The sequence below is a fragment of the Pinus tabuliformis genome, chromosome 2_2 (assembly GCF_031772625.1).
Source record: "Pinus tabuliformis cultivar Carrire ecotype Pingquan chromosome 2_2, CPIR1, whole genome shotgun sequence".
NCBI classification, from domain to species: domain Eukaryota; kingdom Viridiplantae; phylum Streptophyta; class Pinopsida; order Pinales; family Pinaceae; genus Pinus; species Pinus tabuliformis.
Window position 1 is genome coordinate 1,282,587,269 of NC_142300.1, and position 27,354 is coordinate 1,282,614,622.

At 42.6% G+C, this 27,354-nt stretch overlaps 1 protein-coding gene across 8 annotated transcripts in view; it reads right to left on the reverse strand.

Moving 5' to 3' along the window:
* Positions 1-27,354, reverse strand: part of LOC149198157 (uncharacterized) — a 488,351-nt gene that overhangs the window by 173,880 nt on the left and 287,117 nt on the right. For 6 of the 8 annotated variants that reach the window (XM_089406138.1, XM_089406137.1, XM_089406134.1 and 3 more), the window contains 2 exons: positions 12,265-12,351; positions 11,844-11,945 (listed from right to left, as the gene is read on the reverse strand). In XM_089406138.1, coding sequence (XP_089262264.1) covers positions 11,844-11,945; positions 12,265-12,351 — 189 coding nt within the window. The remainder of the gene's footprint in view (positions 1-11,843; positions 11,946-12,264; positions 12,352-27,354) is intronic. The other 2 variants (XM_089406139.1, XM_089406136.1) reach the window with 1 other exon arrangement.

Genomic DNA, 27,354 nt, shown 5'->3' on the forward strand with positions numbered 1-27,354 from the left:
GAGTGTACTAGGATTGATACACTTAGATATCTGCGGACCTATGTCTGTCAAAGCTCTCAGCAGTGCCAAGTATTTCCTTACCTTCATTGATGACCACTCGAGGAAAACTTGGATCTATTTTCTGAAAACCAAGGATGAGGTTTTCTGTCGATTCAAGGAGTTCAAGGCTCTAGTGGAGAATCTGACAGGTAAGAAAATAAAAGTCTTGCGCTCAGATAATGGTGGAGAGTATGTCGATAAGGACTTCACTGATTATTGCGCTAAGGAGGGCATCAGAAGAGAGTGGACAGCTCCCTACAATCCGGAGCAAAATGGGGTGGCAGAAAGGAAAAACAGGACTATTGTAGAAGCAGCTAGGGCCATGTTGTATGATTAGGATATGCCAAAATTCCTGTGGGCGGAAGCATGCAACACAGTTGTCTACGTTCAGAACAGGACTCCTCATCGGGCATTGGGCAAGATTACTCTAGAGAAAGTTTTCACTGGGAAGATACCTGAAGTTAGTCATTTTAGGATATTTGGGAGTTTAGCATATTGTCGCATACCCGAAGAAAAAAGGAAGACGCTGGATCAAACTGCAGAAAAGGGGTATCTAGTAGGATATAGCGAGAACGCTAAGGCATATAGAATCTATATTTCAGGAAGCAGCTATGTCACATGGTTCGAGTTCGAATTCGAGTTCGACAACGATTAAGTTCGATTCGAATTCGAATTTTCCGATCAGGTTCGAATGAGGTTCGGCATTAGGTTCGACTATACATATTTTTCAATATATATATATATATATGACCTCAGTCTAATGGAGCAGAAATAACCTTGTATAATGGACGTTGCAAAGATTGAAGTATTAGACATTCTTGACATATCTGTTTTAGCATACAAATATACCTAGACACATCACAATTGCACAGCTAGTGATCTCGACATACCTGTGAGGATCTCAGTTGAATGGAGTAGCAAAGATCTAGGACAGTGTCAATGGATCTCGCATAGCAGTCTTGGCATCAAGGCCTTGGTGATACTCCTGTAGAAGTCTAGACTCTAGACAAAGAACAGCAGTGATAGAACCTCTCTCTCGGCCTAATAAGATTGATGTTAGACGTTGTCTCAATCACACACACACACACACACATATATATATATATACTACAATTGTGGCACAATAACAAAGCCGCAGAAATGATCATTCTCGGAGGATACAATCCCTGCATAACAAAGAGCCACAGTAACCATTACAGTCTCGGAATAAATGAGATAGTAAGGACCTCAGTATAGTGAGGAATAGTATCTCATCTCGGTGGATCTATTTCTTAACAGTCAATGTATATATATATGTAATGGAAAGATCTTTGGATCCCTCACTATCTTTACATGATCTCACTGTCTCGGTGTAAGAAAGATCACAATGATCCTGCAGTCATGGAATACACTCTCGCATGATCACAGTCAACATGATGGTCTAGAGTACAATGATGAAGGTAGGATAAAACAGCTATCATGGCTGTCATAATGAAGTTCTCAGTGCATCATTAAAAAAAATCGAACCTTAAAAAATTCGTTAAAATTCGCCTTCAGGTTCGTTCAAGTTCGTTCAAGTTCGTTGAGGTTCGTTTAGGTTCGAGTTCGTTGAGGTTCGAATTTCAAGTTCGGCGAACCTGAACGAATTTCAAATTTTTTTTCAGGTTCGCCGAATTTCGAACCTGAACCTTCAAGTTCGCCGAACCCTGTGACATAGCGAAGCAGGAAGCTAGTAGTACGATGAGATGTAAAGTTCATGGAGGTTAGAGCTTTTAGAAGATCTCGCGAAATGCCTTCTGAGGAGCAGTCGAAAGAGGATCCGTTGGTCATGCCTCTTCAACCAACGGAAGTGAAGAATTCTTCCTCAAATCAGGAAGATTCTCAGGATGAGGAAGAGGAGCGAACAGAAGCACCTGTTGGCAGAGGAAGAACCAGCAGGGAACTTCGTCAGATTCTGCGTGATGCAGAGAACTTCATCGGAGAGCCAAGGAACAATAAAAGGGAGCGAAAACAGCCAGACAGGTATTAGGCATTAGTAGCTCAGGATGGGGAGCCTACCAGCTTCAAGGAGGCAGCTCAGCATCAGGTCTGGCTAGATGCGATGGTGGAGGAGTATAACTCCATAATGGAAAACAATATCTGGGAGGTGGTGTCAAGGCCTCAAGACAGATCTGTGGTAGGTTCAAGATGGATCTACAAGATCAAATATGCTGCGGACAGCAGTGTTGAAAATTACAAGCCCAGGTTTGTGGCTAAGGGGTATGCTCAAAAGGAAGGGATTGACTATGAGGAAACCTTCGCCCCGGTAGCCAGGTATACATCTATTAGGACCGTGATATCTCTTGCAGCCCAGATGGGATGGGAGATCCATCAGATGGATGTCAAGACAATATTTCTGAACGGGGTAATAGAAGAAGAGGTATACATTGAACAACCAAAGGTCTTTGAAATTCATGAAAAGAAGTCTCATGTATGCAGACTGAAGAAAGCCTTGTATGGGCTGAAGCAGGCACCAAGAGCATGGTATGGTCGAATAGATGGCTACTTGCAGAAGATGGGGTTTGTCAAGAGTGATGCGGATCCGAATCTCTACTATCTGGTCGTAGAGAACAAGCCACTTATCTTAGTATTGTATGTGGATGATCTCTTCTTGACAGGATCATCCAGACTCATTAAGGATTGCAAGAAGAATCTAGCCACAGAGTTCGATATGAAGGATCTAGGACGAATGCACCACTTCCTAAGGTTGGAAGTTTGGCAGCAGAAAGGAGAAATCTTCCTTGGGCAAGGGAGGTATGCTACAAAAATCCTGAAAGGGTTCGGGATGGTAGACTGTAGACCTATGGCTACGCCAATGATCACCAACTGGAAGAAGATTGATGCATCAGAAGAGAAAGATGTCGATCCCACCCTATACCAACAACTCATAGGGTCCCTGATGTATCTAGTCAATACCAGGCCAGATATTTGCTATGCTGTCAACACCCTCAATCAGTTCATGGTGGAACCAAAGAGGGTTCACTAGGCAGCAGCCAAACACGTTCTCAAGTATTTACAGGGAACTGTTGCTTATGGGCTCTTATACACCAAGGGGAAGGATATCAGGTTGAGTGAATTTACAGATGCAAATTGGGCAAGAAGTTCAGTGGATAGGAAAAGTACCTCTGGGTACTGTTTCAACATTAGATCAGGAATGACCTCCTGGTGTAGTAGGAAATAGAAGTCCGTGGCTCTGAGCTCGTCTGAGGCAAAATATATGGCAGCAAGCACAACTTCGTGTGAGGCCATATGGCTTAGAAAACTGTTGGTAAACCTATTCAGAAGAAATATGAAGGTAACTAGGATCATGTGTGATAATCAGAGTTGCATCAAACTCTCTTAGAATCTAGTATTCCATGACAGGTCGAACCATATTGATATCCAGTGTCACTTTGTCAAAGATTGTGTCCAACGAGGAGCTTTACAGTTGAGCTACACTCCTACAGGGCAACAAGTGGCAGATATCCTCACCAAGGCTCTTGGAAAGTCAAAATTTGACTACTTCAGGGAAAAGATGGGGATGGTAAAGAACCCCTTTCAAAAGTAGTGTGTTAGCAACATGAATGAAAAGGGAGTTGTAGCACGGATGCAGTGTTGGGAGAAAGGACCAGCAGCAGCACAGATGCAAAGGGAGCTATCGTACAGATGCAGCAGTGGCAGTAGCAGAGTCATGGGCAGCAATGCAGAGGATGTTGGGCAAGGACGCTTAACATCAGCACAGAGATCGATGTCGGATGATCAGGGTGATAGTCAGTAAGGAGTATTACTAGAGCATAGTCCTCGCTAAGAGGGAGTGTCAATTTGGAGTAGCATCGGATGTGCTCTAGCCACAAAATTTGGTGGAGAGGTTAGGGCACATGAGATCTCCAATACCCAAAAAGGATTTGGGCAGATTCTAAACAGTTCAGGAGATATTAAAATAATTAATATTTTTAATGGGGACCCTAAGTCTAAAGTTAGGGAAAATAAAATATTAATGTGTATTAATATGAAACTGTGTTAGAATGGTCCAAAAGACATGGATCAAGCTAGATCTAATCTTAGTCGTTGATTAGGGACTTAATCTTGGCCGTTGATTTGTCAACGAGGAAAGTATAAGAGGAGGCTTGAGGTTCACTTGGAGAACACACTGAGGGAGACCAGTCAGTTCAATTTCTGGAGTGGGATTTGCTAAGAAATTGAACCAATGGTCTGGAGAGCAGTCAAGAGGCAGCAAGTATGAAACAGAGAGACGAGAGATCAGCACAGAGGCAGAAGAGGCAGACACAGAGCCAGAGGAAGCCACGCAGAGGCAGCAGAGACTAGGCAGAGCCAGAAGGGCCTGCTTCATCCACGCAGAGGCTGCAGGAGTGACGCAGAAGGCCAGAGAGGTTGCGCAGAGCCTCAGTAGGCTGACGTAGAGTGTTTCAAGCTGATGCAAAGGTCAGTAGGGCCTACGTTGGAATCAAAAGAGCTGCTGGAAATTTGTCTATCTGTGGGTAAGCCAGTTTGGCACCGTATTGTACTAGAAAATTGTTGAATAATAAAAATCCTCCCTTGCTGCAATGGTTTTCCCACATTGGGTTCCGGGGACGTTAGTCCAAAATAACTGTGTCAATGTGTGCATATGTTTGTATATGTATTACGGTATCTGCAACAATATTTATTTTAATGTTTGTTGAAGTAATTTCATGAATAACTTATGATGAAATAACTAGGAAAAGTAAATCAGTTGCCACAGTGATAGAATTTTCACATACTACAATTACTAGTTTACAATCTCCTACTTTTTCTTTACATTAACAAGTTATTTAACTGCATAAACATCGAAGTAAACACAATTGCAGCGTTCACAAATATACAGATCATGGATTGAAACAAACACAGGCAACAACACAAGGGACACAGTTATTTTTGGACAATCGTCCCCGAATAAACCCAATTCGGGAAAACCAGTGCAGCATATAGAGGGTTTGTATTATTAAGTAGATTTCGTGAATACGACTAGGGTGCCAGAAATGGCTCACCCAACAGCAAATATCCTCGGCAGTAGTACCTCTATCCGGAGACAGATATTCCGGCAAATCAGCAATCGGATGATCAAACCCCACAACAACTTCGGTTGTTCCCTATGCTAGACAACAAAAGGTGCTCCAAAAACTACTCTGGAACGGCGTCACCCTCTCCAGGCTCAGAATCTGTTGATCTACTCCCAGTGTGCCCCACAGAATCTCCCAATGCTACCTCTGAAGCCCTCTACGACTTCTGCATCAACCTCTACAGCTTCTACATCAGCCTCTACGCCCTCTGCGTCCTCTGCGTCAGCCCTTCTTGGGCTTGCGCTGTCTCTCCCGACACTGCACTACCTCTCTGCTATGTATTCTTCGGCCTCCTGCCGAACTTCCCCTCACTGCAACTGATCACTTCCTCAATTTCCTCAGCAAACCTCGCCCTAGAAAATCGAACTGACTAATCTATCTTTGTTGTGTCTCCAACTAACCATCAAGCCTCCTCTTATACTTTTCATATTGATGATTCAACGGCCAAGATTAAGTCCCTAATCAACAGCTAAGATTAGAACTGGCTTGATCCTCGTCACTTAGAAATTTCTCACCCATTTTATATTAATACACATTAATATTTTTATTTTCCTTAGTTTAGACTTAGGAACTCATTAAAAATATTAATTATTTTAATATCTCTTCATCTGGGTGGAATTTCTCCAAATGATATATGGGTCTTCGAGATCTCATGTGCCTTAGCCTCTCCACAAACTTCCATGGCTAGAGCACATCCGATGCTACTCAAAATCAACAAAAATAACGGTGTACCTTGTGTGTTTGTCTCATTATTGTTTCAGTTTAAGATTTGTATGTTAGTGTCGTCTGTAGTAGTGCTTACATCATTGTTTATCTAATTAAATAACTTGTTGAATGAAATAACAAGTAGGAGATGTTAAACCAGTAACTACAGTAGGATTTTTGTTTGTAAAGATTCACAAATTTTCACAATTGCATCAAGGTCGAAGCTGTGAAGTTGTTGCTGATTTGGGGTAGCATTGGATGTGCTCTAGCCATGAAAATTGGTGGAGAGGCTAAAGCACATGAGATCTCCAAGAATCAGAAATGGTTTGGGCAAATTCTACCCGATTTAAGAGATATTAAAATAATTAATATTTTTAATGGAGTTCTTAAGTCTAAATTTAGGGAAAATAAAATATTAATGGGTATTAATATAGAACTGGGTTAGAAGGTTCCAAAAGACATGGACCAAGCCAAATCTAATCTTAGCCGTTGATTAGAGATGTAATCTCGGTCGTTGAAGGACCAACAAGAAAAGTATAAGAGGAGGCTTGAGGGTCAGTTGGAGAACGCACCAGAGTGATCAGCTATTCGATTTTCTACAGCGGGGTTTGCTAAGAAAAGTCGAACCAGTAATTAGTTGCAAGCTGCAGCAAGGGGCAGTGAGTACGAGTCAGAGAGTCAGAGGTAGTACCGAAAGACCAGCGCAGAAACAGAGAGAGGCAGACACTGAGCTTCAATTGTGCTAGAGAGGGTTTTGTGGGGCAGATTTTCTGAATATCTGCTTCCGAATAGAGAGGTATTACTGCCGGATTATTTTCTCTGTCGGGTGAGCCAGTTTGGCACCCAATTGTACTCAAGGATAGACTACATAATAAAATAACCCTCAGAATTGTTGCACTGGTTTTCCCAAGTTGGGTTTTTCCAGGGACAAGTAGTCAGAAAATAATGGTGTCACTTGTGTGTTGAGACTATATTGTGTTTATTTCAATATTTACATGTTTAAATAACTTGTTTGTAATTAACAAGTAGGAGAAATAAACTAGATAATACAAATAAAAGTTATAACGAGTAATACTTAGAAATTTCAACATGGTATCAGAGCATGGCTGCAAATCACAAGAGAGTTTAAGGCACTAGCTGAATCAGAGCATTTGCAGCAGAATTAGTTGTCCTGAGTAACAGAAGTTGTTCCTAGCAGAAAGTAGCAGAGAAGCGTTGATGCAGAGGGCCTACGTCATCAGTTCGAGCCAAAGAGAGGCCAACGCAGAGGCTGAGGGCAGAAAAGGCTCACAAAGAGCCACACAGAGACCAAGAGGGTTGACACAGTTGGCTAGGGGAGAATTTCAGCTAGTGTCGGGATTGCGCAGAGCCTATAGGCTCAGTCCTTCAATTGTTGGGGCATAGGAAGCTGTGGGCAGATTGCGGGGAGTGAAGCTGGTGGGGTGTTCTTGCTGCCAAGACAGAACAGTACCTAATGGGGCAAAATCAAGGTAGAGGGAGTCACTACCTAGGCGGATTTCTAGCCAAGAAATCTAGATTAGTGTTGCAGGTGCATAGGAGATCGGAGAGGTGCGACTCGATGGTTGGCAGGCGGATTTCCAGGAGGGAAATCGAGACTTAGAGGGAGTCGAAGAGAGAACTTCTAGAGGGAACTAGGGACTCAGAGGAGTCAAAAGGAAGAGTGGAGAGATGGCCATGAATGGGCTGAGGGATCAAGACAGGTTGGACGAGGCGTCCAACTTTGTGGTCTGGAAGGCCAGGATCCTGTCCATTCTAGATAGACATCGCATCAAGGCTTTCGCCTTGAGAACAGTGGCTATCCCAGTTAACCCGGCTGATAATGAAAAGTACGAGGAGGCAATGGTCAAGGCAAAATGCATCATCCTTGATGGGGTCAAGAATCATGTGGTCCAACATATTGCCGAGAAGGAAACGGCAAAGGAAATGTGGGACACCTTGAAGATCTTGTACCAGCATACTTCTGTGAAGAGGAAGAGGTTACTTGAGAATTAGCTACAGTCATACCAGATGCAGAAGGGGGAGCAAATAGATCACTTCCTTGGTAGATTAAAGGAGATCTAGGACCAACTGACTTCCATAGGGGCCACGCCGATCAGGATTTGATGGTGAGGATCGCTCTACACGCAGTCTCCGAGGAGTGGGAGACATTCATCCAGAGCATTCTGGGCAAGGCGAATCTTCCAAATTGGGAAGAATTGTGGGCGACTCTTCGCCAAGAAGAGATCAGATAGTTGTCCAAGACAGGAAGTAGCAGCAAAGGAGTCTGGATCAAGAACGAAGAGGAAGAAGATGCAGGGCTGGCATCTACGGGGAATGTGAACCAATGTTTGAGGAAGAAGAATAAGGGAGAGGCGTCTGACTCCAAGGCAGCACCAGCGAAGGCAAGAAAGGAGGTAGAAGAGGATGACGATTGTGCCATGAGTGCTCATGTACCTCTAGAGAAGAGGTGGGGAGACATTGAGCTATAGTCCGGAAGACTACAGGCGATGAGGGGTAGGATCCTTGAGGTACCAACCTCTTGGATTATACCTTGCTACGGGAGCCCCGAAGTGAGAAGTAGCAAGATTGGCGGATATCAGTAGAAACAGATGCAGATGAAGCGGCAGAGAGTGCTACAGTGCAGTAGTCCCGGATAGCGCAGAGCTAGTAGGTTGTAGCAATGCGAGAGGCACAGAGGAGGTTGCAACAGTGCAGGATGGCACAGAGAGGTTTGCAGTGGTGCGAGAGGCAGGGAGTTGTTGCAACAGCACAGAGGCAGTAGTGGGATCACTTGATAGCGGCAGAGAGAGCTTCAGTATCGGGAGTGTTTCTAGCCTGATAGGGATGTCAGTAGTTGGGTGGATCAGTTACTTCTTAGTAACTGAGTTATAATGCAATAACAGTTAGCAGTAGCACGATGCAGCATGATGAGAGGGGGTTGCAGTGCATATGCAATGTTGGGAGTTGTCGTATGGATGCAGCAGTGGCAGTGGCAGAGCCATGGGCAGCAGTACAGGATGCAGCAGTGCAGAGGATGTTGGGCGAGGAGGCCTAGCATCAGCACAGGTACCGGTGTTGTATAATCAGAGTGATGCTCAGTGTGGAGTATTACTAGAGCACAGTCCTCGCTAAGAGGGAGTGTTGATTTGGGGTAGCATCGGATGTGCTCTAGCCATGAAAATTGGTGGAGAGGCTAAAGCACATGAGATCCCAAGACCCAGAAATGGTTTGGGAAGATTCTACCCAGTTTAGGAGATATTAAAATAATTAATATTTTTAATGGAGTTCTTAAGTCTAAACTTAGGGAAAATAAAATATCAATTTGTATTAATATAAAACTGGGTTAGAAGGTTCCAAAAGACATGGATCAAGCCAAATCACACCTCAGTCGTTGATTAGAGATGTAATCTCAGTCGTTGAAGGACCAACAGTAAAAGTATAAGAGGAGGCTTGAGGGTCAGTTGGAGTACACACCAGAGTGATCAGCCATTCGATTTTCTAGAGCGGGGCTTGCTAAGAAAAGTCGAATCAGTGGTCAGTTGCAGCAAGGGGCAGTGAGTATGAGTCAGAGAGGCAGAGATAGTGCTGAGAGACCAATGCAGAAGCAGAGAGAGGCAGACGTTGAGCCAGAGGGAGCCACATAGAGGCAGAAGAGACTGCACAGAGGCCAGAATGACCTGTGTCATCCACGTAGACGCTGTAGGAGTTACACAAAGGGTTGTAGAGGCCGCGCAGTGCCTCAGAGGGTTGACGCTAAGGCCAGTTGGGCTGACGCTGAGCTTCAATTGCACTGGGCAGGGTTTCGTGGGGCATATTTTCTGAATATCTACTTCCAAATAGAGAGGTATTACTATCGGATTATTTTCTCTGTCGGGTCAGCTAGTTTGGCACCAACTGTACTCAAGGATAGACTGCATAATAAAATAACCCTCAGAATTGTTGCACTAGTTTTCCCAAGTTGGGTTTTTCTGGGGACGAGTTGTCCAAAAATAACAGTGTCACTTGTGTGTTTGCTATTTCTTTCAGTTGTTGATCTGTAGATGGTTGAGATTGTATTGTGTTTATTTCGATATTTATATGTTTAAATAACTTGTTTGTAATTAACAAGTAGGAGAAATAAACCAGAGAATACAGATAAAATTTCTAACGAGTAATACTAAGAAATTTCAACAGTTGCTAGGTCGAAGTTGTTGAAGCTACTAGGTCGAAGTTGCAGAAATTGTTGCTAAGGACGAAGTTGCTGGAGAAGTTGTTGGAAGGTCAAAGTTTGTTGCTAGAAAGAAAGCTCATCAAGAAGGAAGGATGACTTGGTCTTGCAGGGTCTTGGTCAAGGGTAATAGGTCTTGGAATTCGTCAAATGAAGTTCTATAAGAAGAGAAAGATTATGATGGGTTTTCCTCTCAGTTGGAGAGGTTTTGGCCCTGGCTGATCACCTATATCTTGTGTCCTATTGTCTCATTGTTCTTTATGATTTGGTATTTTTTTGATGAGAGAGCACACTAATAATAATAAAGGAAAGAAGAAGTTAATCTAGTAAAGTAAAAATACATCACAAGCAGTTATGAAAGTAAGAGAAATCACCTACACTTGTTGCCCCCTCAATTTCTCAACATGATGTGCTGGATTGTGATCTCCCATGCTAGAGTTGTATGCTAGACCCTTTTAAGGAAGCTTTGGTTTAGATTCCTAATGGTAAGAACTCACCATGATAATTAATTATTGAATCCATTGTTTCCTTGTGAAGCTTTGTAAACAGAATCTAAGCTAACTAGATATCCATTATGGTTTTTGTATTATTTATACAAGACAAGAGTAAACCACCTTTAGTGTTTGCTTACACACAATTCTAGTTGGAGATTGAATGGTATGATATCTAATGAAAGCCCTTATATGCAGATAATGGGAAAGAAAATGAAGCATTGGATACGACGGGCAGAAGAATCACGGGAGGATTATTTAAACATGTCCTAATTATCAAACTTTGACAAAAAATTAAATGGAAGAGGATGCTTCCAATGGGCGACGCCATGCATGTTTCCTTTCGAGGTGAATTTTCACCTATATCTTATTGCTCCTGTTCCGACATCCAAGTCTAGAGTAGCAGATTGATAGATAGTCAGTTAACAACATTTTGATTTGTGAATTTTGTCTACATCCCCGCCAATTCCTTGGAGTGAGCTTGATTTGTAAAAGAGTTATGCTCCACCAACCCTATTTAAAGAAACACAAGTTCTTCTAATTTGTGAAGATGTTTACCTATTATGAATTATGGAGCAGCATCTCTTTTTTTACCACATCATTGTTTGTCAAGATTCTAATTTGTATGATTCAATAATCAATTACCTTACTATTTTTTTCTTCACTCTCTTCATCACCCACTGAATTAGAATCAGTGATACACTTGAAATATAAATCTGAAGTTCTAAGTTTCTCATAGGAATTCCCCCTTTGGTTAGCAGATACTTACTCCACAATGAGAGGAGTACTAGTAATGGGAATGTTTTTCCTGAGTGGCCACTCAACCTTCCTCGGGACATTTTCCAAAGGACAGCTTTCAGCAATAAGAAGGAGCATGCTCCCTAAATCAATAATGTAGCACTCCTATTCGGACTGTGCTTCCAAAGTGGAAGCAAGAGGGACAAGAACACTCCTATGCAACAAAGATAAAACTAACCCCCAAGAAAAATTTAAAATCTAAAACTCCAAGCACTTTGATAAGCCACAAGTGGAATCTACTTTCTTACATTTGAGATGACATCAAACAATTTTATTCCTTGGTATACATAATGGTACTAGAATTGGTAGCAACTGATACCATCAACCAACCTGGTTAAGCAAAAGTGTGGAATTAACAATCATGACTTGAATCCATCACTCTTTAAGACAATATGAATCACTAAACTCTCTCCCAAAAATAATTATTGGCATTGACAATTCAAAAAGAATATAGTTATTTTAACCAAAACTGATTATCAAAAAATGCTAGGATGCTATAACCCACACCTTGGATGTATTGGGGTTGTCATGCCTCAACTCCCATAACAGCTTCGGAAGAAAATTGACCCATTCCCTTTGAAATACTAGAAGAACACTATCTTGTACATCCTGTATACAAAAATATAGTGTATTCCCTCCTTGATTATAAAAATTAGATGCAAAGCGAATTATGAACATGCATGAAGAGAACTTATAATATGACACTCTCAAGTATAATGAGATTGGTAGTAAACAACATCAGTTGAAAACAAAAATGATTTTGCCAAACAAATTCCAATAGAATAAATGGGATAAAAGCACATCCCTTATCAATTTTGGCAATTATTAGTTTGATATCCAATGATAAGAGCAATACTTAGAAACTCAACCATAAAAATAGATCCATATGAAGGTATCCACTACAGGTTTCATAGAATATGTAATTTACATGAAAAAGCATGTCTTCAATTGAAGAGAGGCATGAGAGCTTCATTGTCGAATTTGCATTACACTCTGCAAATGCTCGAGTAAAAGCCTGCATCAACAAAACAAACAAAACAAAAAATGAAATGGCATGTCAATAAAACAAGTGATTAAAATAAACCTAGCAACATTATTTAAAAGCCTTAGATATTCCCATACATCACATGCTTGACTCCAGCAAAAATTCACTAAAACACAAAAGACATTGCCGACTTAAACCCCTTCCCCAAAAAAAGGAATCTAATCACTTTCTAGATATCCACGTAAAAAATTGCATTGAAATAAAATTGTAGATACAATGCTAGAGAACAGCAATCGAGGTAGGTTGATTGTAGATCATGATTGTTTTCTAATACAATAAATCCTTGGAGACGGTGAATCTGAATAAAATCATTCGATTTTTTTAGAAGGACTAGATTAATAATGCCAGTGTGCAGTCACAGTTTCTCATTGGGCATGAAAGCAACTATCCCAATTCTCAAGACATTAAAAATCAATACTAGGAAAGTGCAAAAGTTCAACCATAAGGGTAACAATTTATTCTCATTTCTCTAAATTGGAAATCAGAGACATGTGTTCATCAATTTTTGCAAGGCATAAAGTTTCCTCTTAATCAATCTCCAGTAGTTTCATACCTGAAAAACATGACAGAGGTTGTTGAAATCACACAGAAATTTGAAGCTCAATACCAGTCACTCTTCCAATATTCCACAAATATTTCCCCTTAAAAAGGATTTTTTAATATATAAGCCCTCCCAGAAATTCATGAGGAAACAACCTCTCCAGAAAAAATAATGCCAAAACTACATCCAAGAAATTCGGCAGGAAAAACACCTTCGTAGAAAACACCATAACAGGACAACAAAAAGATTCATGTAACACCCCATCCTTTAATCCCTCACTGACATTGTAATCAATCAGGTTAACGGCCTGTGTGGGCATGTAAATGTGAACCAGTTAAAAGACCTAGAACAATTTTGATTATATTTTGAATGTAAATTGCCAACTAACTGATGAAGAGGTCAAGGCATGATAGAGACCATGAGAAGCCATGATAGAGGAAAGCCATAAAGGGGGGACATGGTAGCAAACCTAACCATGGATATATTCCCTGTCATTAAACTCTTTGGTTCAGCCAAATATTTTGAATATTCAAATTTGTCAAGTTTACCCTAGAAATAACTAATGGGGAAGGAGTTGGTAGTAGAGCCACAACTCCCATAATTATGAGGTTAGGTGGGATCTGTACCCAACTGTTCCATCCAAGGTATGGGCAAAGTACATTGAGAAATTTCTGGGACCTGACTAGAAGCTTCTGAACTAACCATGAATTGGCAGACCTGACACAACATCAAATAGAGAAGAAACCCATGAGGATTGGGGGACAACCAATCATTGATCATTTGATCAACCACAGTTTGAGAGCAGAGGAGGCTTTCTAGTCTCAACAAAATGGCAATGTAGTGAGGGATCAGATAGATCCGATCCTGGCCTGAGAAATTTAATGGCAAGTCTCCCAATCCCAAGCTATTGAGCGTTGTTCCAGATGCTTGTTAGATAGGTCATTGAGCACTAAGATAGGGGAAGGTCACCGAGGGACTGGTGGGCAGTGAAGGTACTTCCTTTGTGCTGTGCAAGACAGCTGAAAAAAGACACCCACAGACATGCACACTCTTGGCTCTTTGGGATTTAAGGGGAACTTGCTGACTTTGAATTGATGAATGAGAGTGCCTTCATGACTCCACCATTAATTATTGAGTTAAAAATTTCATCTCATGGCTTCATGGTCTAGGTCGGAGTGGCCAGCTGCAAAGAATAGAGTAATCAATTGAGCCTATGGTTGGGTGGAAAGTGGTTCACTATTAAACGGTTTCAGGCAGCTATTGATCTTGATCAGTTAAGTTTCTTTTGTTTAAGACTTCAAATGTAATTCATTTTTATATAATGAAAAAGGATGTTCATGATTATGCACTTGTAATGTCTTCCTGCTGAATTGACATCTTGGTCTATGTGCTACACTTTCATGGAATTAATTGGTGATTTTGGTTGTGTTGGCTGTGTATTATTCATATGCCTACCTATTGAATTTTAATGGGTTCTTATGATGTGCTTTTCATGATTATGGGTAAAGATGGAATGGCTCACTTGAGTCTGGGACTCATAGACTCTTAGTCTTGGTTATCTTTAATGTTTATGGCCGTAAAAGCCCTTTTTGCAAGCAAGATAATATGGACATCCAGGATGGTTATTTGGTTGTGGAATGTTGATTTTTGGGTAGCATCGGATGTGCTCTAGCTCCAAAATTTTGTGGAGGGGCTAGAACACATGAGATCTCCAAGACCCATAAATCGTTTGAAAAATTCCACCCGGAGTGCATGTTATTCAAACAATTAATTATTCTTAATGGTGCCTAAGTTAAAACTTAGGAAATTAAAATAATTGAAGTGAATTAATGTAAATATGGGTGAAAAGCTTCTAAGTGACGAGTATCAAATCTCATTTAATCTTAGTCGTTGATTAGAGATTTGATCACGGCCATTGATTTCTCAACAAGAAAAGTATAAAGGAAGCCTTGGGGTCAGTTGGAAAACACACACAGAGAGCAGCACTTGAGCTAGATCGAAATTCTAGAGCGTGGTTTGCTGAGAATTTCAGAGTAAGCTTCTAGTGCAGAGAGGGGCAGTTCAGCAGCAGGACTTTCGTCTCAAGCCGAGAATACATAGAGGCAGTGCAGCAGTAGGGAGAGACAGCGTAGCACCAGGAGGGTGACGCAGAGGCTAGAGGGCTAATGTAGTCACATAAAGGCAACGCTGGGATTTCTGTGAGGCAGATCGGGCATCAGTTCAACAAATTGATTTCTGAGTCGGGAAAGGAGCTGCCGCAATACCAGCGCAGAGCTTGGAGCAACCATCGCTGCACAGCACTGGGGATAGCGCAGTCACCTGTGGGGTTTGTTCATCCAGTTGTTGGATCCACCAAAATATCTGGATTCTGTCTCCAGATAGAGGTACTTCTATCAGTTTTATTCTCTATTGGGTGACCCAGATTTGGCACCCTAGTTGTATTCAAAAATCTACATAATAATAAAACCCTCATATCTGTTGCACTAGTTTTCCCACACTGGGTTTTTCTAGGGACGTTTAGTCCAAAAATAAGTGTGTCCTTTGTGTGGTTGTCTCATTTATTTTTCAGTACTTGATCTGTATATTGGTGTAGGCTGTAGTGTATTTGCATTAATATTTTATGAATAATTCTGAAAATAACTTGTTAAAATGAAGAACACAAGTAGATAATGCAAATCAGTTTACTGCAGTAGGATTTCTGATTTGTTATATTCAGAAATTTTCACATGGTATCAGAGCGATTGCAGATCAAGGAGGACTGAAGCCATCAGCGAAAGGAGAGGAAAAATTTGTGCATGAAGACAGCACCACCGAGAGACTGCGTAGTTTCAGGCCAAGAGAGCAAAGGAGGAGTGACACAGGAGGCTCATGCAGAGCCTGCGTCAGCCTAATTGGGTGACGTTGTTGCTGCAGAGGGCAGCGCAATGGTTACTGGGCCAGTGCAGAGACTATTGAGTCTTGGTTTTCCAGTTGCTATGGCTGGGGGTGCAGCGTAGATTTTATCTGGAGTTGCTGGTGGGGTGTTGATTTTGTTGGTGCAGAACAGTACCTAATGGGGCAAAAGCAAAGTAGAGGGAATCAGTTCCTCAGAAGATTTCTTGCTAAGAAATCTAGATCTAGTGCTGAGTAGCAGCAAAGAGAGATCAGAGAGGTGGTTCAACAGTGGTTGGCAGAAGGACTTCCGTGAAGGAAATCGAAATTCAGAGGAAGCTTGTTCCTTAGAGGATTTCTAGTGCCAAAGAAATCCAAATCTGAGTTTTGTTGGGTTAGCAACGAAAGAGGAGGGAGAACCAGTTCAACATTCATTTGAGCAGAGATGGTCGTTAACGGACTGAGGGATCAAGATAGGTTGGATGGAGCATCCAACTTCGTCATCTGGAAGGCCAGGATCCTGGCAGTTTTGGATAAAAATCACATCAAGGATTATGCCTTAAGGACGGTTGTTGTTCTGGTTGATGTTTATCCTCTCAAAAAGTACAAGGAGGCTCAGGCAAAAGCAAAGTGCATGATCTTGGACGGGGTCAAGGATCATGTGATCCCACATATTGCTGAGAAGGACACAACAAGGGAAATGTGGGAGGCCTTGACCACATTGTACGAGGGAACTTTTGTTCAGCAGAAGATGTTGCTTGAGAGTCAGTTGAGATAGTTTCAGATGCAGAAGGGAGAAGAAATCAATCCCTTCCTTCTCAGGTTGCAAAGGATCCGTGACTAGCTAACTTTTGTAGGGGCTACACTAGATGCTGAATTTATGGTCAGGATTGCACTGAATGCAGTCACTGAAGACTGGGAAACCTTTGTCCAAAGCATCTTGGGCAGGGCTTCTCTTCCCAGTTGGGAGGAGATGTGGGCAGCTCTTCGACAGGAAGAGATCAGACAATGGACCAAGGCGGGAAGCAGTAGCAAAGGGATCAGAATCAAGAAGGAGGAAGAGGAGGATGCGGCTCTCGCATCAGCGGGACAGCAAGGACAGCGGAAACGAAAGAAGGACATATCCAAAGTCAGATGATTCATTGGGATTGAAGGTGGAGGATAGGTTGGATGGGCATAGCAATTACAGCGTTTGGAAGGAGAGAATGCAAAGTATCTTTGAGGACGCAGAAGTCTGAGACATCATGGTGCATACCACACAGAACCCTATTGTTGTGCCTACTGATGCTACTCAGTTGGCTGAGTATAATAAAAAGAACAACAAGGGTAAGAGACTAATTCTAGACGGAGTCAAAGACCATTGCATTCCTCATGTGAGAGGAAAGAGAAATGCCCATGAGATGTGGACAGCATTGTCCAATCTCTACCAGAGTACCAATGAGAACCGGAAAATGGTTCCGAAGGAGAAGTTGAAGACTATTAAGATGGGTAACAATAGTGCAATTGGATATCTCACCAAGATTACTAATGTGAGAGATGAGTTGGCAGCAGTTGTAGAGGTCATTCCACCCACTGAGTTGGTGGGGATTGCAGTGAATGGCCTCCCCCGTTCATGGATGAACTTTGCTGATGGGGTTTGTGCACGTGAAACCCTTCCCACATGGGAGAGGTTTTGGGATGATTGCATTCAGACAGAGATCAGGAAAGGTCAGCTTGGGGCAGCCAAGCCAGTTGAGCAGGATGAGGATGTAGCACTGTTGGTAGGAGGCAAGAAAGGCAAAGGGAAGAAGTAGGCTTCCACAAGCAATGGTGGGGGCTAAGGCAAGGGCAAAGGTAAACAGGATAACACATAGCAGGACTATTCCAAGGTGAAGTGTTGGAATTGTCAAAAGATGGGACACTATGCAGTTGTGTGTCCGGAGAAGAAGAAGAAGGGGAAGAACCAGAGCGTGGCAGCTTCAGCAGAGGTTGAGGACTTTGCAGTTCGTTTTGACCGGGAGTTTGGGTTCACTGCATATGAGTCCTCTAGTGCAGGATCACCTGCCACACAGGTTCAGAGGAAACATGCTTTTCCCTCGATTAGCGGAGCATCTTCGGGTATCTAGTATGTGGACAGTGGGGTTTCATGTCACATGACAAGAGTCCGTGAGTACTTCTCAGAGCTTTCAGAGAGTGGCATTGATATAGAGGTAGTACTCGGTGATGACAGAGTTGTTAGAGCAGTCGGTGTGGGGACACTGACATTTCAGAGGGATTCCGAACCTCCCTTGAAGGTGTCAGATGTTCTTTATGTGCCAGGGATGAGGAAGAAACTCATATCCATCTCAGCTTTGGAGGACAAAGGATATGAGGTACTGTTCAGGGGAGGACAGGTGTTGATGTATCCCAGGGGCACTCCAGCTGATTCAGCTAGAGTGATAGGTGTACGCCATGCAAAGGTGTACAAGTTTGCATTCCAGCCACTTTTGGCATTGAGCAGTAGTACCGACAACAGATCTAGCAGTTCTGAGCTGTGTGAGATTTGGCAACGCAGGATGGGGCATATGTATCATGGAGCCTTGAAGACCTTGCGGGAGATCACTACAGGTGTGCCAGATTTCAATACTGATCACTTTGATACTTGCAGAGGTTGTGCGATGGGCAAGTTTGCCAAATCCCCTTTTCCCAGCAGTGACAGCAGAGCGACTTGGATACTTGATTTGATTCATTCCAATGTGAGCGGTCGGTGTCTCATGTTTCCTTGAGTGGATATGAGTACTATGTTTTATTCATTGATGATCACTCCAGGAGGACCTAGATTTATTTCTTGAAGACCAAGAATGAAGTCTTCAAGCGGTTTCAGGAGTTTAGAGCTCTTGTGGAGACACAGACAGGTCGAAAGATCAAGTCCTTGAGGTCGGACAATGGGGGAGAGTACACCCTTGGAGAGTTTGTTGACTATTGTGCAGAGGCAGGCATTAGGAGGGAGTTCACTGTTCCTTACAACCCCCAGCGAAACGGGGTTGAGGAGAGGAAGAACAGATCCATCATAGGGGCTGCCAAAGCCATGTTACATGATCAGGGGTTGCCATTGTTCTTGTGGGCAGAGGCCTGCAACACAGTTGTTTATTTGCAGAACAGGAGTCTGCATCGTGCCTTGGGGCACATGACTCCAGAGGAGGCTTTTTCTAGGAAGAAGACTGATATTGGTCATCTTCATATCTTTGGATGCATTACATACTCCTACATACCCAAGGAGAAGAGGACCAAAATAGAGCCCACCGCAGAGAGGGGTATCTTTGTGGGCTACAGTGAGACCTCAAAGGCCTTTCGGATTTACATTCCTGCACAGAGGAAAGTTATTGTCAGGCGGGATGTGAAGTTCGAGGAGGACAGGGCCTTTAGGAGGTCACAGGAGTTAGAGTATCTGGATCAGCCAAACCCTCAACAGCAGTTGAGTTAGTCACAGGGATCTAGTGGGCAGGGATCAGGAGGATCTGGAGGTACATCTATGAGGATGTCAGGTCCGTCAGTGAGCAGTGGCTCGCCGAGCCAGAGGGGTGGTGCTCCGGGCAGCATGCAAAGCAGTTCACTAGGGATTCCACTGATGGAGAGTTCACACGGTACCTCAGCTTCTACAAGTTCAGGTGCAGGCAGAAGGATAGCAGACAGACAGTCAGGAGTTCAGGCTCCTGATGATGATGGGGAGGAGGAGTTTCATTCTCCTATGGGAGAAGTGCACTTAGGGAAGAGAAAGCCCAAGTGGCTTTAGGACACCTTAAGAGATGCCACATCTGTCGCTGAGCCTAAGAGGCCGGTCAGAGAGAGTAGACCACCTGAGAGGTTTTGTAGCTATATGGCAATGGCTACCAGCATCCTTGATTTTGAGCCTTCTAGCTATGAGGAGGCAGCTAGCCAGCAGGTCTGGAGAGAGGCCATGCAGGAGGAGTATTCTTCTATCATGAAGAATGATGTTTGGGAGGTGGTGCCGAGGCCTGAGGGCAAATCCGTGGTTACTTCCAGATGGCTTTACAAGGTAAAGCATGCTGTAGATGGCAGCATTGAGAACTTCAAAGCGAGGTTTGTGGCTAGAGGGTTCTCCCAGGTAGAGGGAGTTGATTATGAGGAGACCTTCACTCCCGTGGCTCGATATACTTCGATCCGCTCCATTATATCGATAGCAGCAGAGATGGGTTGGAAGATCCACTAGATGGATGTGAAGACTGCATTTCTCAATGGCTTCATATAGGAGGAGGTGTACATTGAGCAGCCACAGGGCTTTGAGGTGCATGGGAAGGAGTCCCATGTGTGCAGATTGAAGAAGGCCCTTTATGGCCTGAAGCAAGCTCCCAAAGCTTGGTACTCCAGGATAGATACATACTTGCAGGGGATGGGTTTCACAAAGAGTGAGGCAGATCCGAACCTTTACTTTATTGTGATTGGTGAGGAGCCTCTCATTCTGGTGTTGTATGTGGATGACTTGTTCATTACAGGTGCAGAGAGACTCATAGAGCACTGCAAGAGAGATATTTCGGCGGAGTTTGAGATGAAGGACATCGGCTTGATGCATTATTTTTTGGGTTTGGAGGTGTGGCAGGAGGAGGGGCATTTCTTCCTGGGGCAGGGGAAGTATATTGTGGACATCCTTGGCAGATTCCACATGGAGGATTGTAAACCCATGTCGACACCGATGATTACCAACTGGAAGAAGCTTCATGCTTCGGATTCTGAGTTGGTGGATCCCACATTGTACAGGCAGCTGATTGGTTCCTTGATGTATTTGGTCAACAGTAGACCAGATATTTGTTTTGCAGTCAACACGATGAGTCAGTTTATGTGTGAGCCTAGGAAGGTTCACTGGGTGGCTGCAAAACACATTTTGCAGTACTTGCAGGGGACAGTGGATTATGGTCTGGACTACAGGCAGGGGGATGGAGTGAGATTGGCAGGTTATACTGATTCTGATTGGGCAGGTTGTGCTTCTGATAGGAAGAGCACTTCAGGGTGTTGTTTTGGGTTGGGTTCGGCAATAGTGTCATGGTTCAGCCGGAAGCAGCAGTCAGTAGAATTGAGTTCAGCGGAAGCAGAGTATATGGCAGTCAGTCTAGCTAGTTGTGAGGCCATCTGGCTTTGCAAGATGTTGTTTGGCTTATTTGGTCAGTCGTTGAGACCTTCAGTGATTTACTGTGATAATCAGAGTTGCATTAAACTCACGGAGAATCCAGTATTTCATGACAAGTCAAAGCATATCGAGATCAAATATCATTTCATCAGAGACTATGTCCAAAAGAGAGCTGTGAAGCATGAGTATATTCCCACTAATGAGCAAGTTGCAGATATTCTTACCAAAGCCTTACCACGGGGCAAGCATGACTACTTCAGAGACAAGATGGGTGTGGTGAGGAACACCTTCCTCGGTAAGAGGGAGTGTTGAAATTTGGTACCGGAGGACAGGTGGTTCCCTAGAGCTTTGATCTTTGGCCTAGGGAAAAGTGTCCAAAAGAATTTAATTTTTCTCCTAAAGTGACTTTATAATTTTTATAAAGTCAAATCTAATTTAAAAGTGACTTTAAGTGATAAAGTTACTAAAGTCTAATTTTAAAGTGACTTTAATAAAGTCAATGTAAAATGAGAAAGGAAAAGTGACTTTGCAAATAAATTACTAAGTGGGTCTTTATTAAAGTGGGGTGAATTAAAAAATAGAAAGTGAGATTTAAATGAGCATTTAATCTCAGCCCTAGATCTCAATCTATTTCAGCCATTGGATTTAGGGATCACCCAAAAGTCACTTAGGGTTAGATTAAAGGAGGAAAAGGAGGAAAAGGTCATTCATTCTTTCATGCGCAGATTGAGAGAAGGAAAGCAAGAGAGCAAGGGAGATTTCTGGACAGGGAGGAGAAGGAGGCAGCAGCTTGGCACACATTCCAAGGCAGCATTCCAGCAAGTCCATACAGCTAAGTTAGCATACAGTGAAAGGCAGATTTTTGGGCACGATTTTCAAGGAGGCCGTACAGCAATTTGCACAGAAATCGAGGAGCAGAAATCTGAGTTTGCTGGCACGATTTTCAAGGAGGTTGTACAACAGATTTTTGGCACAGAAATCGAAAGAAAAAGGACATATCCAAAGTCAGATGCTTCAAATGTGGAGAAATGGGTCATTTCGCCACGCAGTGCCCTCAGAAGAAGAAAGGCAAAGAAGAGAAGTCTGACTCAAAGGTTGCTCCAGTGCAAGCTGACAAAGAGGATGATGATGATTGCACCATGAGTGCTCATGCACCTCTAGAGAAGAGGTGGGGCAATATAGAACTGTAGTTGGAGCTACAGTGAAGTAAAGGGGCAGGATTCTTGAGGTGCCCAAACTCTTGGATCACATACGGCTACGGGAGCCCTTAATGACAGTAGCAGAATGACAGGAGTCAGTTGGTGCGAGGGATGATGGAGCAACAGTGGTAGAGCTAGAGCACCAAAGTCTGAAGCAGCGCAGTGGAGTGTTGCAGCAGTGCGGAAGGCACAGAGCAAATACAACAGCAGCGCAGTAGCATCAAAGGGTGAGCACATATTAGCAGCAGAGGTAGTTGCAGCGTCAAGGGGCATCCAGACTGACCAGCATGTCAACATTTGGGTGGCTTTTCAGTTGCTTACTTCTCAACAACTGAGTTGCAGTGCAGCAGTTAGTAGTGGCAGTGCTATGAGCAGCATGATGCAACATATTGAGAGGGAGTTGCAATACAGATGCAGCAGTGACAGTGGCAGTGTCATGGGCAGCAGTACAGATCGCAACAACGCAGTGGATGAGGGGCAACAGGTCAAGCATCAGCAGTGCAGAGGACCAATGTCGTGCATTGGTGTGATACTTTTGCTGGGAAATATTACTAGAGCACATTCCTCGCTAAGAGTGTTGATTTTTTGTTAGCATCGAATGTGCTCTAGCTCCGAAATTTTGTGGAGGGGCTAGAACACATGAGATCTCCAAGACCCAAAATCGTTTGGATAAATTCCACCCAGAGTGCGTGTTATTCAAATAATTAATTATTTTTAATGGCACCTAACTTAAAACTTAGGAAATTAAAATAATTAAAGTGAATTAATGTAAATATGGGTGAGAAGTTTCTAAGTGACGAGGATCAAGTCTAATTTAATCTTAGCCGTTGATTAGAGATTAGATCATGGTCGTTGATTTCTCAACAGGAAAAGTATAAAGGAAGGTTTGGGGTCAGTTGGAGAACACATACACACAGAGCAGCACTTGAACTAGATCAAAATCTTGGGGCGTGGTTTGCTGAGAATTTCAAAGTAAGCTTCTAGTGCAGAGAGGGGCAGTTCGGCAGCGGGACTTTCATCCAAGGTCGAGAATACATAACAGAGAGGCAGTGCAGCACCAGGGAGAGACAACGCAACTCTAGGAGGGTGACACAGAGGCTGGAGGGCTGACGCAATCACATAGAGTTAGCGTTGGGGTTTTTGTGAGGCAGATCGGGCATCAGTTTAGCAGATCAATTTCTGAGAGGGGAAGGCTCACTGGGAGGGTGACGCAACTCCTAGAGGAGGTGACACAGTCCCAGTGCAAAGTTGGGAGAAGCCATCGCTGCGCAGCACTAGGGACAATGCAGTGACCTGTGGGGTTTGTTCATCCAATTGTTGGATCCACCAAAATATTTGTCTCCAGATATAGGTACTTCTATTGGTTTTATTCTCTGTTGGGTGACCCGGATTTGGTACCCTAGTTGTATTCAGAAATCTGCATAATAATAAAACCCTCATATCTGTTGCACTGGTTTTTCCACACTGGGGTTTTTCGGGGACGTTTAGTCCAAAAATAAGAGTGTCCTTTGTGTGGTTGTCTCATTTACTTTTCAGTAATTGATCTGTATATTGGTGTAGGCTGCAGTGTATTTGCATTAAAAATTTCTGAATAATTCTGAAAATAACTTGTTAAAATGAAGAACACAAGTAGGTAATGCAAATCAATTTACTACATTAGGATTTCTGATTTGTTAGATTTAGAAATTTTCACATGGAACACTCTAAGTGAGTCACAACCATGGGATATAGGTTAACTCCATATTCAAGAGGAGACTTGAAAATGTTATTTATGAGCAGAGGGTCCTGTTACCCACCCAAGTGGGTAATCCCTATAACAAAATTTTCCTCCCATTTGTTCAGTCATCCGACAGCCTATGATGATTTACCAAATAGCTAGCCTCAAAGTGATTCCATCCATGATCCAGTCAGTGCTTTTTTTCATCTAGGTTACTCATCAAATGAAGGTGAGTCATTTATTATTACATACATTAATGGTTAAAACTGGTAAAAAAATTGATTAATAATTCCTAAAACATTGATTCACCCCCCCCCCCCGCCCCACCACCTCAGTGTTTCCAACAATTGGTATCAAAGTTGTTTCCTTTAGTCGCAACCTAATACCGGGAAGGCAGATCTCGGAAGATCAAAGATGGGAAGATCAAGGAAGCACGCCTCTAAACAGTCAAAGGAAGTCTTCGGCATTGCACTAATTTCAAAATCTGTTACAGCTGATGAAGACATATAGGTTGGTCCTATTCACCACTGTGTGTCAACTACACTATAGCAGTGCATATTTTTTTCAAAACATTCCATCATGTTTGAGTAGCCACACATCCAAAGATCATCATCATCTCTCAGCGATATGGTCAAAGTTGTCAATCCAAATTCTGCAGCCCTATGGGCGATCATTGTAAAAATGATTCTAGTATGTTTATAAATCCATGTAACACACCTAGGTAAACTTAAGAATTTTCAGCAAAGAGTTTCACTTTAGGGAGTTTTTTTGTTGATTTTGGGTAGCATTGGATGTGCTCTAGCTCCGAAATTTGGTGGAGCGGCTAGAACACATGAGATCTCCAGAACCCAGAAATTGTTTGGAGAAATTCCACTCGGATGAGGAGTCATTAAAATAATTAATATTTTTAATGGATTCCTAAGTCTAAACTTAGGAAAATAAAATTTTAATGTGTATTAATAAAAATATGGGTGAGAAGGTTCTAAGTGACGAGGATCAAGTCTGTTTAATCTTAGTCATTGATTAGAGATTAGATCACAGCCGTTGATTCATCAACAAGAAACATATAAGAGGCTTGAGGGTCAGTTGGAGACACACCAAGAGATCAAAGAGTTCAATTTATCTAGGGCGTGGTTTGCTGAGAAAGTCGAGCAAAGTGATCTGAGTTGCAATGAGGGGCAGTTCGGCAGAGGAACTTCAATCCAAAGCTGAGAATGAATAGCAGAGACGCAGAGCAGCAATAGGAGAGATAGCGCAGCTCCAGAGAGGGTGATGCAGAAGCTAGGGGGCTGACACAGTTCCTTAGAGGTAGCGCTGGGGTTTTCTTGGGGCAGAGAGAGCAGCAGTTCAACATATCAACTTCTGAGCAAGGGAGGTTCACTGGGAGGGTGATGCAGCTCCTAGAGGAGGTGACGCAGTTCCAACGCAAAGCTTGGAGCAGCGATCGTTGCCCAACGCTGGGAACAGTTGTTGTCATCTATGGGGTTTGATCATCCAGTTACTGGATTGCCAAAATATCTGTCTCTGGATAGAGGTACTTCTGCCAGGTTTATTCTCTGTTGGGTGAGCCGGCTTTGGCACCCTAGTTGTATTCAAAAATCTGCTTCATAATACAAACCCTCTATATGCTGCACTAGTTTTCCCGCATTGGGTTTTTCCAGGGAGGATTGTCCAAAAATAACGGTGTCCCTTGTGTGATTGTCTCAGTTCAATTCAGTCCATCATCTGTATGTATGTGTAGGATGCAATAGTGTTTTTCATCGTTGTTTAAGTAATTAAATAACTTGTGAATCTAAAGAACAAGTAGCAGATGATAAACCAGTGATTGCAGTAGGATTTTTGATGTGTAGATTAAGAAATTTTCAATTTTTTTAACCTAATTAATTATTTATGTTTTTCCTAAACATTAAATAATTAGCGGAGTTTTTCTCCCAAGTATACCCCAAAGCTAGAGTGGGGCTCGATGGTGATGTCTTAGGTGAGTCCTAGAGTATACCGTCAATATATAATGTCATACTAGATCATATCTAAAGTCTTGCAAAATTTGGTTTAAGTCTAAGTGTATAATTTTAATTATCAAAATTTCCCACTGGCCGGGATTTTAATAAATATTTTGATGTAAATTGTAAAATGTAATGTATATAGAAGTTGATGGGGGTATGAGCAATGTTGCACGAAGCGAGAACGTATTTTGGAAGCACATCAGCAGAAGCGTCATTTCCCAAAAATCTAGGAAGCAAAATGTCACGGAAGAGTCTACTATATATATATATATATATAGATATATATATATATATATATATATATATATATATATATATATATATATATATTATATTATATTTTTTTGCATTTATATTCAAAAAAACATCCAAAATATCAAATTAGTTGTAGAAGACATGAAAACATGCATATTTTACATAAATCAAGATAGATATGGCATCCATTGTACATCAATGATTAGTTATTCTACCATCAACCATCTAGAATCTAGATTCCTCTTTTCTTGTCTAACCTTTGCCTGTACTTCGATTCTCTAGGGATATTAGTCAACGTTGCCCAATTTTGATCAAATGGCCTTGTTACCCACCATTTTGTGGGTGACATCCCTAGGAGAAGATTTTTCTCCAAGATGGTCCTCAGCCAACAGCCCCTTGCAGCAACCAACTAGCTCGTTGTGCCATTTCTCCGCCACCTAATCCAGCGATGTGGTCCCTCACCCATCTGCCATGATTGTATGTTTGAAGTTGGGCCTCCCGAACCTAAATGTATGCCTTTTCATTTGGTAATTGAGTATTGTAGTTTTCTTATCATGGCCACTTTTGGGCATGGATTAGTAGGGTGATTCGGCGGAAAGAATAGGCTAGGTCTGTGCTATTGTCCCCTAGACCCCTTTTGGATGTTAACCTTGGACCCTAGTCCTGTGGGATCTCTTTTACTGACCCTTGGGCTTTAGGGATTGTATTACATGGGAAACCCTGATTTTGGTTGCGTGGTCCCGCTCCCTCATCCATATATATTACTCCCCTTCCACTCATTATAAGCCCATTCATTATTCCTCCCACATGGGTCCACATTCCTCAATTGGGTCCACGTAAGGTTAGTCTTCCCCTTCCCCTTGACCGCACCTTGGGTCGGGCCTGGAATGATGCCCCGGAAGTTGATGCCGCTGAAAAGAAAAGTAAAAGCATAATTGTCCACATTCAACAGGGAGATGTACCACAAAATGCAAAAGATGGTCGAGACAAACACATTTAGCACGTGAGCAAAAGCCAATACATGAGCTCTACCCCATCATCATGGCCATCACCCTAGTTTCTATAGGCCCTAGATGAGCCTCCTTTATCATTTAGGAACCCATGATTGTCCCAATCCCTGGTGGGTAATGAACCACCCTACCTCAAAGGGGGTATCCATTACTATATATCACACGTCATGTTGTTACCCCTTGAGCCCCAAGCAATTAACCAAAGAAAAATCATAAAAAGAAAACGGCATCTAAAGAAGGGTGGAAAAACGAAGGCTAGGGCACATCATGTACCAC